Source organism: Pithys albifrons, chromosome 3 (genome assembly GCF_047495875.1).
Source record: "Pithys albifrons albifrons isolate INPA30051 chromosome 3, PitAlb_v1, whole genome shotgun sequence".
In the NCBI taxonomy this organism is placed as follows: domain Eukaryota; kingdom Metazoa; phylum Chordata; class Aves; order Passeriformes; family Thamnophilidae; genus Pithys; species Pithys albifrons.
In genome coordinates, this window is record NC_092460.1 from 29,864,887 (window position 1) to 29,880,802 (window position 15,916).

At 40.2% G+C, this 15,916-nt stretch overlaps 1 protein-coding gene across 7 annotated transcripts in view; it reads right to left on the bottom strand.

The window, feature by feature from the left end:
- BICD1 (BICD cargo adaptor 1) overlaps nt 1–15,916 on the bottom strand; it is a 179,161-nt gene that overhangs the window by 48,084 nt on the left and 115,161 nt on the right. For all 7 annotated transcript variants that reach the window (XM_071551185.1, XM_071551179.1, XM_071551178.1 and 4 more), the window contains exon 3: nt 2,925–3,077. In XM_071551185.1, the coding sequence (XP_071407286.1) occupies nt 2,925–3,077 (153 nt within the window). The remainder of the gene's footprint in view (nt 1–2,924; nt 3,078–15,916) is intronic.

Genomic DNA, 15,916 nt, shown 5'->3' on the forward strand with positions numbered 1-15,916 from the left:
GGTGTCTTAGTAGTTTCCAAAAATATGGATTGTAGGCACAAAATTGGTAGAAGAGCCTCAACTCTCTTCTCTGTATTTCACAAGGCTCTCCATTATTCCAGAAGCATTTGATTTTTAAAAAGTAAGCACCAAAGTGTTTGTACAATTAGTTTGAACTGTAAAATGGCCTAAAATTGTTAGAGATTTTTAAACTACCAGAAAAATGTAGTAAACAGCTCATTCAGACCCTCACAGTCCTTGAACTTTGTATATGGCTCTGGAGCACGTGGCAACCCATTGCTCCACCCATGCTGCCTGAAGTGCATCCCAGGGACCTGGTGCAGCCTCGCCAGCACTGGAGGGACTTGCTGGTCTTTCTCCTTCTCAGAGGGCAGGCTTCCTGCGTCACATTGAGAGAAGTATTTTATCAAGATATTTGAGGGCACTGTGGACTGAGGAAAACAACAGCTTCTCTCTTCTTCAAAGCACCTCCCATGTTTATACTCCCTCTCTATTTCATCTCAAAAGAAACAAAGCCTGGAAAAAAACAAGACTGTCCTGAAACCAGTTGATCAGCAATATGTAGACAGGGCAGTGGATCCCCCCTGTAGAATGCTTTCTCTTTGCTGCTCTTCCTTATCGTTTTTGCAACTGTTGGAAAATCCCACAGCAATGAAAATGAAGACTTTTGTTTGTCCACACTTGACCAACACTTCTGCTATAGTTTGGGGCAACGGAAAAAGAAATTATGAATTTTCATGCTTCCATCAAAAAACCTTTTCACAGTTTAGGCTTTTATAGTTCAAATGTAGCACTATGCATTACTACCTACAACCTTAACACATAAAACACATTCTTTTATTTGACATTTCTGTATATTTCAACAAACTAAAATAAGGTTCTGGAAAAAAACAAAAACATTCATCATTCTTACTAGAGTAGACTATTTATCGACCTGTCAAAAGTTTTGCATTCCCAAACCTCTGGAAAGACAAACATAAAAACTAAAGCACCAATCTTCAAATCCAGAAAATGGAAACATATCAAACAAAGAAAGTTCTAAATTCATACTGGGGATTACTAAAAACAATAGCAACATGGGGGGACAGGTACATCTGAAAAATTACAAAATACAACTGAATAGCTATATTTATAACTTCAGGAGATGAAAAAAAGCCAAACCCAACAAAACAACCAATGCTTTTTCAATTTTAAATCCATATGCAAACCAGAAATCTGTATAATTTATATGGTTACCTTCTCAACAGACTCTTTCTGAGCTACAAAAATCCCTCAATGTAAATAATGACATTTTAGCACCAAGATTTATAACATATGGTATTGTAAATTCAAGCATTAAACTCGAAAATGCTCTTAAATTTTTATCTCATAGATCGAAGTTATTTTAGGAATCACAAGTGCAGGGATATGTGATGCACAATGACTGATTTTTAAAGCCATCCAAAATGTGGCAATGTTTTTTCTCTTCATAGACTGTTGGCATTCAGTTTCAGTAAGAATGAAATATTATGACAAATATAAACACTTGCAAATAGATTTTATTTTGGGAGAAACTAGGGCAGTCCATAAAGGAGTCTTTTATTTTCTGATAATGTGAAAATGTCTGTTATGAGGTTGATGTAGAAAAAAAATCCACACCCCAAGGGGGGAATTTGCTGGCTAGGTAAATAACTCTGACACAAAGATGATGTGCTATAAATTCAGCTGCAGGAGTGTGAAACTCTTGGCATCCTCATAAATAAGGAAATGATGTACCCGTTTCTATTACCTGCATGTTCCCTGCGGCACAGCTCCGTTGTTTTAAATGTTTCACTTGTATTTGTGCTAGAGCAGTAAAGCAGCAGTAAAAGAGAGCTGAAATAGCACTGCTCAGTCCTGCAGGAATAAGGCAGCTTTGTTCCCAGGCTGCCACTAGAAACTGTGATGGGGCTGGCCCTTCGATAAAAGCCCTGACTGCACCAGGCACTAGGTCAGGACAAAAGCCAGGGGCTATGGTGCAGTGCTGTTACCCACTGAGAGCAGGTGAGGAAATGGTGCTATGAATGCAATGTTATGCTGGTTTGGACAGTGTCTAAACCACTGAAAGTGTTACATCACCCAACCTGGATAATTAAATACTGATGACAGAAAGTTAACTCCTCTGACATGAGACCAAATCTTTTGTTCAGTTTAAAGGACCACTGTGATTGCTTCCTCCAAAGTACACACAGCCAGCAGCAAAGGAAGCTGTGCTTTTGTAAGGAGGAGAGAACAGACCCCATAGCTGCTTATGCCTGGATGCAGTGGGGCTGTTGTTTATGGTGGTTTTATAACTGCACTGCAGTGAGAATTACAATGTGTTGGTTTGCCATTAGCTGCAAGTGAGATAAGCAAAAGACAAACTAGGAACACCTGACATCTCTTTGCCCATTTGTGATGCTTGCTACACTTGGGGGGTAGCATGGCTGACAAAACAGCACTGCCAGTACAGGAAAGCCAATGAGCAGAGGGGGAAAAAAAGAAGAACATGGAGAGGATTATTTTCCCTCTTCTGCACTTCAGAAGAGGAAACAATGTGCAGGAAACCAATCAAGAGGAAATGGAGGGCTGAACTTTGCCACTGTAGCACTGGAGTTCAGTGTGCAGGGAAGGAAGATAGGAAAAACAGGAAGCAAAAAGATGCAATTCTACCTATTTTAAAATTTCCTTTGTGATTATATAGTTCTGCAATGAAACACTCCACCATAACTTTTCAAAACTGAGGTAAGAGCCTCCCCATATTTAAAAAAATGGCCACTAACACTGTCTTAGTGATCAGCAAATCCCAACTGAAAAAACCCCATACAAAGAAATTTCTATCAAAGTGCTCTACAGGATCACATTATGGAAACATGAGAAAATGGTGCTATTTTACAATACAGTGCCTTGAATCTTTTGATGCTTACTTGATTCTGTTTCAGTGTGGACACCAGTTTCTGCAGAGTGATGTTTTCCTCTTCAAGCTCCGTGTAGTCCTGCAGGAGTCTTGCCTCTCGAAACTTGTACTCTCGAATTTCATCTTTCATTCGTACCCTCTGTAGTTCCACCATTTCGTTATTCTGATGAGAGAAAATGCAAGTACATCACCATTCACTCACAGCCACTTTAATGATGAACACTGCCTCTAGAAAAAAAAACAAAGAAAAGACTAATCCTCAAATAGAAATGATTTAACAGTGTATATCAAAACGGCATCACCTATTAATCTGAGGCCAAGCAATAATTCAGGTGAGTGGTGGCAATGCAGAAATGAGAACATCTGATAAAGAAGCCTGACTAAAACAGTTTCAAGATTGGATGCTTTTTGAAACAGAAAGCTTGGCAAAGCTTTAGCATCTCATTAGGTTCATTGCTCTACAATACAGCAAGATTTAAATAAAGTTATCACCTGTTTTTCACTGAAGGATGCTTTCAACATTCATGCAGAAAGCAGTAAGTACTGCCATCCACTCTGTAAAGACATCTGCTACAGAGCAAGGTGCACTCACACATTGGTATCTGCAGGCACTCAGAGGCACATGGGCAGGCACACAGCTGGAAAGTGCTTGTCCAAAACCTGACAAACACATGGCTGTGCTGAGTAGGATTACACCCAGCACTCCCAGAACACACGAGGTCACCATTTTATTTCTCCTATTAGCCCATACAGTTCCCAGACAGCTTTATGAGAGAGGTCGTGAGGGATCAGTTTCACCAAAAATTGCTTCCATCAGATTCCAGCTCTGGCTGAGTTTGACATCAAGGGTCAGGTCATGCTGGAAAGACTCTGCTGGCATAACCACGATGTAAAATGCACTACTGGAAGATGGAGTTAACACACAACTGGAAGAGAACAGTGATTGATATGATCAGTTGGCAGGAGCAACCTCCCTCTGTGCTTTGAAGAGAAGTCTGCATTTGTCTGATTAATAGGAATAGGTGTTTTAAGTCACATCTTCACCCTGCCTGCAGGGGGATCCTAAGCATTGCCACAGCAGCTGGTGGAGAGATTTTATTGATGGGGAAGAGCTCTGTTGCTGCTGGGATGTCAGAAAGAGCACACCTGGGAAGCAGTAATGAGCTTCTGTAAAAGATTCCAGTGTGGAGGAAGGGCAACCACTGGCCTGATAGCTACCTGGAAAAAAAATTCAAATGTTTAAGAAATCATTAAAACAGAAATTGTAGGCAGGGAGCTCTAAATTGATCAATCTGCACAACTCACCCTCTGGTATATGAAGGCTAAAACTCCACATTCTGAAAATAAACAGAAGTTTGCTTAGCATCTAGGTTAAATAAACAATTACAACCCCCTGGAGAAGAATTTTGCAAAGCATGAAAAAAATGTTGATGCAAGACTTAACAAAAGTGCTTTTAAAAATGAACCCTTTCTGTTAGAGAAAACTAAAACCCATCACCCTCCTCCTGGCACCCAATTAAAAAGAAATAAACTACCTAATTTCTTAACTGAAGGCAACTGAAAAGATCCCCACTGGCAGAAGAGTCATGGAATGCTAGATAAAAGTAACTCTGTGTAAATATTCCTACATCCATCACTGCCTAATAAACCTCTGAGTGAACTGTAAGAGGGACACCACAGATGATTTCACACAGTTGAAGGCATTTTATACCCTCAGGCTGCCTTGATACATTTAGTTTCTACCAGCACACTCCCAGACGTGGCAGTACTTACTCTTGCCAGGTTGTGGGTATGTGTGCAAGTCTGAGGCAGTATGGGAAAACCAAATGCATGACTCCACTGCGTCAAGTATAATTAAGCTGTTCTGCAACAATCCCAGTGTTTGGAGGATGATCGGCCCAGGCAATGAACTGGCTGACATCTCTCCAATGCTGACAGGAGCCCTGGGAGAAGGAGCCTCCTGACAAGGAGCCGAGAGGAGCTCTGCTCAGCAAGCCATTCTCAGTGGTGCTGCCTGCACCTCACTGGGGTGAGCTCACCACCACCACCACAACCACAGGTCTGCTTGTGATGCAAACTGCCTCTGCCATCAACACTACTGAGTCAAAGGAAAGCCTCTCCAAAAAGCCAGGTTGTGGCTTTGAGCAACCTGGTCCAGTGGAAGGTGTCCCTGTCCATAGCAGTAGGTTGGAACTAGATGATCTTTAAGGTCCTTTTCTACTCAAACCACTCTATGATTCTAAAAGAGAGGAATCAAAAAGTGGCCAGAAATGGAGGACAGGAACAAAGAATTTTTACAGAATACTGATACAGTATTTCTCTGATAAGAGTACAAGGCATGCTACTTTGAGAAAGCCTTCAAAATTAACTCTATAAGGTCCAAATACTCCTTTGTCTCTCCTATTACTGCAAACAGCAACAGGAAACATGAGCTATCACCTTGCTGGAGTGCACCATCATTTCCTTAAGAATGCAACCACATTTCTTTACCACTTGTAACTGCTGCTTCCTATATAACCTTGGAGATATAAAGAGAACCATTTACAGTCCTTTTTCTATTCTTACACACAGAGAAACTATCTGCAGTGCAACCTCTATTTGTCATTACTTATGGCATTTCACCAAGAATCAAACAGTAGGAAAAGGAAGGCTTGCCAGTTGGAGCATCCCGTCTGCCATGCCTGCCACAATTCCCATGGCCAGGGCCAAAGCCTTTGCTGGAAGCAATCCCACTGCTCTCCACAGGGGCAAAACCAGCTCAGCACATTACAGACTAGGGTATCACCTTTTCAAAGTAATGTAAAATGTGCATTTTGTCACTGCAAACCCCTTGGAGTTGTTCTCCATGCTCCTGATCCCTCCTCCTATTTGCAAACCTCTGCATTATGCTGCAAAGTGCTCTAATGTTCTCACTGCTTCCCTGGACAGGCAGTGATTCCAAGTTACACAGCAAAAGCCTGATAGGTATTATTGAGTTTTACAAGTCAGTAGCCACAGAACATGCTGGAGGGCTCTTCTGACTTCCTTGACCTAAGACTTCTATGTATCTTCTAGAAGTGACCTAGTCCCAAACCTATTGAAAAGAAATTAATGTTGAATTTATTGTCTCATTGTCAGTAAGAAGGCTAATTTTTTTCACCAAATGCTCTGATTAAACACATTATTTTCTCACAATTCTATTGTTATTTTCAACTATTTAAAACATGTGTTCTTTAACAGAACACCTGCAGTTATAGAGGTGAGAGTTTGCTGTACTGATACTGCAGAAGTAAGATGCAAACTTTTTATTTGGCCTGTTCTGAGGTGACTTGGATATCTATGAAAAGAATATGAGAGGACTTAAAAACACAAGGCAAAAGGAGTTTGTCAGCACTTTTTACATTTCCAGAGTGAATTCCCCTATGAACTACATAGTGGATCTGTAAAAACCAAATTAATCCAAAAGGTGGAGCTGATGATACATGAGCAATGTTTTAATGGCTGAAAATTATTTTCAATCCTAACCCTCAGCTGAACATGTTGCAACAATTTTAATGGATTGGTGCCAAAGAAGAAGTAAAAGGCCTTTCAGTGAAACTATAGAAAACAACAGAGTCCTTGTCAGCATTGCATCTCATTATACGTGAGCACTAATTGTGAAAGATGTCAGTCTCATAGCACGTCTAATGAACATACACATAATGGAACAGACCCAGAAAAATGAAAAACAGAAGGCTCAGTTGATATAAAGTCTGCTTAGGTCACCTATCTACTAGTAATGTATTTTCAAAATTACCGTATATGAAAAGTGAAAGACATCTCTAGGTTTTGCAGAGGCAAGGATCATGTCTGTATAGTACCAACCATCACTTCAATCCTGACAGGTCTCTGAGCATCAGTGGAATATAAAAAGTTTGTACTTCTGAGCAAATTAAATGCAATATACACAAACATATTATTCATTTTTGATTCAGCACAGATTTTTTAAGTGCTGTATTTCATGTGCTGCATGCAGAGCACTTGTAATAACTGTGTGTGGATACAATGTAATACATTGTGTAATTTAATTATGAGCAGAAGGTACTTTAAAATTAAAATGCAAATGGCTTATGTTGAAAATTATGAAAAAGAACTATGAAAACATACATGATGCCCTCAGAGTAATTTTCATGTCAGAACACCCCCCGTGCTGCCCTAGGAAGCCACTTCTTACGCACTTGTGCCCTATCAATACACCTAATGAAAGCAAACTGTGCAAGGAAGGGAGACCCAAAACTGGGTATTCCAATCTCCAACGTGAGCAGTGAAGTCCAATGGCTTTTGGTTTCCTGAACTGTGGACAAATGAACTGAACTTCTTGGAAAGTGGTAGTGTTTAGAAGTTTTTCTTCTGAAAGTGAATACAGCTCCACTAACTATTTTGGTTCCCCCTATGTTGGAGTATTTAAAGGACTTATTTCTGGTTTTGTCTACTAATTTTTAACCCAAACAAAACAGGCAACCCAGTATTTGGGCTTTTTCCATACATTCAGTTCAATCAAATTTTCATTAAAATAGATCAGGTCCTTACTGCAGCAGAGCATACTATTTATCACACTGGAAAACAGCCTTAGAATCATAAATTAATTATACATCCCAAACTACCCAGACTAAATCCCTTATTTGTTGGAATAGCCAAGCCATAGCATGATGGTATGTATAATTTTCATTTTCATAACTCACAAGACAGTAAGAGAACAACATTAAAATTGTATAGTTCTAATTTAATGGCATTGTGTTATAGCTGACGCAGTATAAAATCCCTGCTTGATCTGATGACAGTTTTATTGCACTGGTAGTAAATTGAATATAATGGAAAGTTTATGCTCAGCCTAATACCCATGATCTCATGTGTTTGTTGACAAGTCGCACTGTAAATTTGCATGCCATGTTTACTTTATTCTGCAGAGGAAAATAAAATATGTATTTTTCATTAAGTATAGTAACAGCAATATCATAGAAAATACAATTTCGCGAGGGTTGAGAGAAGAGAGAATGAAAGTGGCAATGTCACCAAAAATCGTCAGGAGGGAAATGAAACCCTGCAACACTACCTTTTAAGCGTTAGTGAGCCAGGCATCACTTTATTCTGGGCAGAGAGATGTAGCAAATCATTCCAGCTACATAGATCCTTTCAAGACTTTTCACGTATTTATACATTTTAGCAAAGACATTAATGTTCATTGGTTCCAAGTTACACAATTCTCCTCATTAATTAATATTCTATCTTTTACTGGCTATTGATCTCTCACCCTAATGCTATTTTGGCCTGCATGCTTCGGTACTTTTACCACTCGTATTCAGACAGAGTCTCCAACCCTTAGGCTGTAATGTCTTTGTTAATCTCCCCTGTATCTTCTGGTTACTCCGACACGTCTTTGAAATACTATAAATGTAAGATCCCAGATGTCCCATCTTCAGCTTCTTCATGCTTTGTTTATTGAAGCTTATCAGAGCTAGGCCAGAGAAACTGAGGGCTTTGGTGGATCAAAAACCACACTGACAAGAGTCAGCAAAAAGAAACCTAGCTGCACACTACCATTAATTTAAAAATTTAGGAAAATTATATCATTTCCAACAGTAATACAAAAGCATAAAACATTTTATTTATTTGCTGTCAAGTATTTTAAGTCCTCAGACTCCTCTAGACTAGCCTTAAAGTTTCCTTCCATCATATATAAAAATACTCAACTTGAATGGAAAGAATTACATATTCCATGCTTCCAGATATGTTTAAAAACATAAAGGGATTTTATGGATGACCTACTGTGACCTGGTCTGATCCTTTTGTAGAGTTTGCATCCCAGTTCTTCTGATGCATACATGTAGATGCCCAGCTAAGCAAGGCTGGAGCATCTCTTACAGAACTACCTTGCTTCCCTTACAATACACAGGTATCTCTGTATCACAAAATAAGTGATTTCAAAGATTTTTTTTATTCATCACTGTTAGAAGTTGCATCCTCCTTTTTAACCTGAATTTATCTGATCTCATATTTCAGTTTCATTCAGTTAGCTTTACTAGAGTTCATTATACTGTATCTGCTCTAAGGAGTTGTATTGGCATATTACTTTAAGAACACAAATACAATACAGCTTCTATTGTCCAAATGCAGAAACCACTAACTTCTGAAATTATGTACAATTCTGACATTCCTCAACTTTAGATATATCACTCATTGTCTCAAAACCAGGAGAAAAAAACCCACCAAATCTACTATTGTGCACAAGGTATTTTTGAAAATACATCTGTAGCAAATCATAGGTACCTTTAATCTTTCCCTCCTATGGATTTACTTACAGAATGACAGCACTATCAAAGGCAAGGATGAAAAAAAACATATATTTGCTGGCTATAGCATATTGAATAGAAGCCAGATCATGATAATCTATGGTTCAAGTTCCTTCACCAGCAATGAATTTCAAATAAAGCATTTACGATACATCTAATAATTTAATCATCTGAAATGCTCAATGCATCTAATTGGAATAGCTAAATCTAAAGAAGTAGGGTGAATTTCTATCAAGGGTAATTAAATGGCCCATTTATGTACTTATCACAGAGTTTGAAACCCGTAATACTTAACATTGTAAATCCTGCTACATATAAATCCCTTCAAAGTAGCTATTTTATTGACTTTCACATACAAGTATATATAAAAAGATAGAACTAAGGAATGTCCTGGTAGTCTAAGAATTAAATTTTCCTGTTGAGTCTCATGGTCACATAGTATTACAATAACATCTTTATAAGCCAATATGAACCACAGATGTCTAATCATGCATATTATCTGAAAAATAATGGTTTGATTTGACTGCATTTAGAGCAATTAATGCATTCATATTAGAGCAGTAATTATATATAAATCGTGTTAATGTGTTAATTACAATTAGTTATAATTAATATTAGCACTCTGTAACAAACACTGCTGTGATATTCTTAATTCCTTCAAATGAAGAGAAACTTCACCAAACTAAACTTTATTAAAACAGTGTGAAAGAAAATTCAGACTCCAGGGTTACAGCACAGCCCAGTTTATATGATCCTTCTGCGTATCTGCAGAATGACATCATACATGAACATATGATCACTGCAAATAGCAAAATCTCAATTGGGTGGGAAAAGTTTTGCCATGAGGAGGACATTGTGGATGTCATTTGTTTTAAATTTAGAAGTTTGCTACTCATCCATCTCCTGCAGCTCTTGTGGCATTAAACATATCTAAGAAGTGTGAAGATTTACTTCTAAATTCCATACTGGATAAAAGAAAGATGATGACACATCCATGCCTTGGAGCAGGCTGATAACAACATCCTGTAAACACAGCACTCTCCACAGTCCATTAAGGGCTAGACTGACTTTCAAACTTCTCCAGGTACAAATGGCCAAAACCATGTTCACCCACAGTCCAAAGGCCAGACCCACACCCACTTATAGAATCATTTAGGTTGGAAAAGATCTCTGAGATTTTCAGGTTTCACTGTTACTCGAGTGTGGCAGAAAGGCTGATGAGCACCAAAGTGAATCACAATCACCACAGGTCCCCCAGCTCTAGAACAAATTAACTCTGTGAGCATCCAGACAGTTCCTCCTGCAATACCCACATGGAGTTATCTTAGGACAAACCACATTGTCCATCAGAGACAGCAAGGGAGAGGGGAGTTTGCTGGGTGGAGGATGCAAGTGAAGATCAAAAACCCGACTATCTTTCATCACCATCACACCAAGTACTGCCAAGTTCTCCACTCAACTATGTCCCTAAGGGCAACACCTACATGTCTTTTAATTACCTCCAGCAGTGACAACCATTTCCTTAGGCAGCCTGTTCCAATGCCTGACAACCCTTTCAGTGAAGAAGTTTTTCAAAATATCCAGTCTAAACCTCCCGTGGTGCAACTTGAGACCGTTTCCTCTTGTCCTGATGTTTGTTATCTGGGAGAAGAATCAGACTCCACCTCATTATTCCCACTGCACTGAACAGTGCCAGAGTAACAAATACTTGAGTCTGCACTCTCTGAATAAGGGGGCTGTTGCTCTGTACATCACCAACTATTGCGTGGCTGGCTGAGTACTGTTATAAAGATACCAAACCCAAATTGCTCTTGCAAGATTCGCCCAAGGGGGGGAAAAACCAACAACAAAACCACCCAACAAGAAACCAAAAAAACCCCAACAAACAAACAAACCAAACCAAACAAACGAAAAACAGAGAGGGGGATATGGAGCATTTGTGACTGAATGACCATTTAGAGTTTTTCCCCCAGTTACAACCTTTCTTATAAGGTTGTCACTTTCTGTCTGCAATTTAAGAAGCCAACAGCAGTGATTCTACATGACAATGCCTCAAGGCAAGCTTTTTGATGGAGAAGCTACACAGGCCTTTTCAAGCTCATCAAGAGGCCAAGAGCTGGTTTTAAAGCCTAACTGATCACTTAGGAGAGGCATCTGCCAGTTACATGTATCTCTTTGAGAGGCCATCTGTCAGGTCCAAAATGCCAAATTTCCTTCCAGACCCAAAGGGGCACTGGCTAACTAACAAAAGGGAAGTCGGGCTAACAGGATGGAGGTCTGTGATCAGTTTAAGCTCAGCAGTCCCACAGCTGCTGCTCCGAGGTCCTGACCCTCCCTTGGGCCAGCACTAGCTTTCACATCACCAGCCAGATCAGGGGCAGCAAACCACCCCAAAAAACAAACAAGCAAGCAAGCAAGTTAGTTTTAACGGAATTTATACTCCCTGACCCTGCTGACAGGGGGACACACAGACACTGGTGCTAGCAGGAGTAGGCTATGCTTACTGCTCCACAATAGTCTTATGTGTTCCAAGTTCCAAAGGTGGAAACCCAATCCCATCAACGTAAATTATAAAATTAATACAGCCTCCAACAGGACTCAAATTTCACTGTACACACTGAAATGTTGAGGAGCCAGGAGCAATAAAGTGAACTCCTGAGGGTGGAAAGGAGGAAGGAGAAAGACATCAAAGCACACAAGTAAGAGAGGTTAAAACAAGGACTGAGACTTACAGCCTACAATACCTACTTGCACTAAGCACGAGTATGACTACTGTAAAATGTAACCATTTTGAAAAGAGAGACCTGCCCTAAACTGGCAGGGTAAATTACAACCTCAAGAGAGTAACTTGTAACCACTAGCAAAATAGGGCCCTGTCCTGCTGAGAGTAAGATATGATCTCAAGAGAAGAGCTTTGGCAGGTAACACACAGTAATCACAGAAGAATGGCGATGTATTGGTCTTAATAAGAAAAGTGTGATTGTAATAACTACATAATGCTAAGTAGGGGAATAGGTAACCAAATGTGTAGTTAGATAAGAAAACCACAAACTGTACTCTGCTCTAACTCCATATCAAGGCACTTTTAAGATAAAACTTGTTGTTTGTTCAAGGGTATAAAAACCCCATGAAACTTGCCACACACTGGACATGTGCACAGAGGTGCTAATCCCTACGAGCTCTCGGTGCCAACAAAGGTGTTCTTTACTATATATACAGTGCCTACCAACTGAGTAATTGATTCCTTTGAATAAAGGCAAGTTTTACTATTTCAGGCCTCATTATGCTTGGTTGGTATGAAGAAATATATCCTTGTTTATTGACTGCTTGCTTTCACATTGCTTTCTTCTGATCTTTGATGTCAGGATGGTTTCAGCGCTCCCTGTGGTAACCCATCTTCAAGCATGCTGGGCAGTGGCTTTATTCTCCCCTATTTCAGGCACAGAGCTACACTCCTCCTAAGCTTTCCATTCCCCATAGTAAGTGTCTCCTCTCCTTAGGACTTAGAACTATTTTAATTACGGCTGGCTGCTAGCTCAGTCCTCCCTTCCTGATAGTCCTTATACCAGTAATCAAGCCGTGCTGCCGAGGGATGCACGTGCCAGGCCAAGGCTCTCAGCTGAGCATGCCCATCCTGCCCTGCATTACAACACTGCTCAAGCTCTGTTTTTTTCAATTTGCACACCGAGCCAATCTTTGGTCTTGTAAACACCAGCTAGTCATTGCAATATCGGTGTTTCTGAGCAAGTGCCTCTGCTTTGCCCTGATGCGGGAGAGCTGTGCTGCAGCGCTGTGTGAGAGCTCAGGAAGCTGAGACAGGGTCACACACAGGGCTGGGCAGCGCTGCTGATGAATCTGGTCCCTGGGACAGTGCAGCTAAATTAGTAGGGGCCTGAGCTCAAATTAATCAGACATATAATTAATCCTGAATCTCAGCTCACCAAAGATCATAAAAATCATTAAAAAATGGATCTCAAAGGGGTCCCTGAGCAGCATCTCGTCCATTTGCCTTTCCCAAGATAGGAGCGACTACATCTGTCATTCCTGGTATCTGTCTAATCTCTTCTTAAACACTTCCAATGACAGATAACATCACCTTTCCCAGAGACAGGCTTTACTTTCCCTTTTGTCGGAGATCTTTTGAATGGCTAATCTCAACCAGAGTCTTTCACATTGCAACAGGAATGCAGTAATTCTTCTCCTACCCACAGAATTGCACATAAATGCATCTGTTTCTCTCTGCAGGATACTTCCATTTGATCACCGTAACCATCTTCAGCCACCTCTCTCCCCTTCAACGAAAAGGGGCTTGTACGAAATGAGGATTCCAGAAAGCTCCCACCACAGAGCAAACTCGCTGGGTGCCCGTGCACGACATCCAAGGCGACGGGCAATTAAGGGCAACAAAAACTAGATGTCGGGGGGCGGGGTGGGGGAGAGGGAAAGACTAGGAGACCCCAATTAACACTCTGTGTTCCTTCACGATTCTGAAAAGAACTAAGGCGAAACCTTTAATACTTTATAGAAGGTAGGGTGAGTAAGTGGCGAAAGGATACAAAGAAACTATTCACAGGTACAAATCTGTTTCAAGTATTCATCTGCTGGCACATTCTATATTGTGCTGCCGAGGAGCTGCGAGAGCTCAGCATCAAAGGAGCTCCATAAACCCATGCTCATAGCAGAGCCTCCCTCGACAAAATTATTCTTGCAGATGGTCAGCTGCAAAGGTGTTTTAAAAGCTCTTTGTGAATCTGCACCCACTGCCTCCCAATGACAACAGGCTCTTTCAAGTCCCCTTGAAAAATATCAACACGGTATAAAGGGTTGCTATGAAAGGAGGAACAAGAAACTTAAACTTCAGTAATTCTCCTCCAGAAGGGCAGAGACATGGTATCTTTAAACAAACACATCTGTGCCACAAAATTTGAATATAATTTTGTGGCCATTTTTGTCATTACTAAGGGAGAGTATTTCCTCAAAGTCAGGAGCAATTGCAGTAATTAAAATCCATGTAACATTACCCATCTGCTGCAAAAAGCAGCACAGCATTCTGCAGCTTATTTGACCTTGTATGCAGAGCACCCACCCACCCTCACTTATTCTTCTGTGGCATGAAGAGAGACATCAATTCAGGAACAGTAGTTGATTAATATTAAAATTATGAAAATGGCTTGATGACTAATGACTTTTTTCCTCAAAAACTTAGTATTTTTATTTTAGAGCATATATTTAAGTGACTTAGGTGGCAAACATAGTCAAAGATAAGTACCTCATCTGTCTATAACCTACATCCTTTAGGACCGAATTTTACACATAATTTTTACTCATTACAGTACACATGGTGATTCATGAATACAAATGCCTACATAGAAGATTTGATAAAGTAAATTGCGCTGAAGGTTACTTGAATTTATTGATCTGGACAGTGAAAATACCTGTACTCAGGAAGTGTGTCTGTAACACTGTAGTAGTCCTGACTGTTCAGTATAAAATGGTTGGAAATCTGATCTTAGCTTTTAAATCTGCCTTTCCCCCCCCCATTTTAATACAGACTGTAAATCTCACATATTTATTTCATATATTTATATATATTTTAGAGTCAACAGTAGTAATTTTTACATTGATGGCTTTCTATCTTCTTAAAAGGCTGAGCAAACAAGATTCTTGCTGCTTAGCATGCAGAATGAAAATACAGATGTATACCATAAGAACACAGTGCATGGGCTGACTATTAATACCATAACTCACAGAGATAATTGAAACGTGTTGCCTAAGGCTGCACAGCCTTAGAATTATTCCTTTGAGAATTGAATAAACACTGAATACTATATAACTGCCTGCAATGCATCAAAATGGAACAAAAATCATCATAAAATTCTGTATTTACTCCAAGAATAAAAGACCAGGCAAGTTATGGGATTGTTCAGCTATGGGGAACACCCACAAAAATCCCTCTTCAACCAGCCTTTCAGTAACCTAAAGAAAATATTCACTAAAGCACTGATGACTTTCTAGAAACAACTTTTGACACGAGGAGGACGTGGCAAATACTGAGTGATCTTGATGATTGGTACGGCACATGTGAGCAAAGGGACTGGGAAGATCTTGGAGCTGGGCTGTTGCAAAATCCCAAGTTCAGCAATAAAGGGAAGCAGTTTTCTTGTCCTTGCTCAAGGTGTCCTCAAGGACCTTGGTAAATGAAGCACTGCTCTCTTTCCAGATTTACTGAAATCTAGAAAAATGTGTCCATGTGGGAAGCACAGGGGAAAACACTGAATTTCAAAGACACGTTCACCTAAGTCTTCTCTATCTCAGTATCAGTGTTTACAAATTCTGAACTCAGCCCTTGCTCAATTCTTCAAGGCTGCCAGTGATAGCTGGGTGAGATGTGGTGGGGGCCACACTGGCCCCACTGCCCAGCCCTGGCAGCCTTGGTTGCCTGGGGGAGATGAGGGCAGCATGACAGCTTCCCCATCTAGCCCTCAGCAGCAATGTCCCCAAGGTTCAAGGGCACCCATGTATGACACAGGAGTGCTGGACTGTAAACCTCCAGATACTGCTAAGAAACTTCCATGACAGTGAGGGATTGTAGTCCAAAGTCTTAACTGTTCTCTCTGCTTCCTACCATCCCAGCAGACCACTGCAGATTGATAGCTCATGCTTCCTTTGTTTTCTTCTGACTTTTAATATAAAA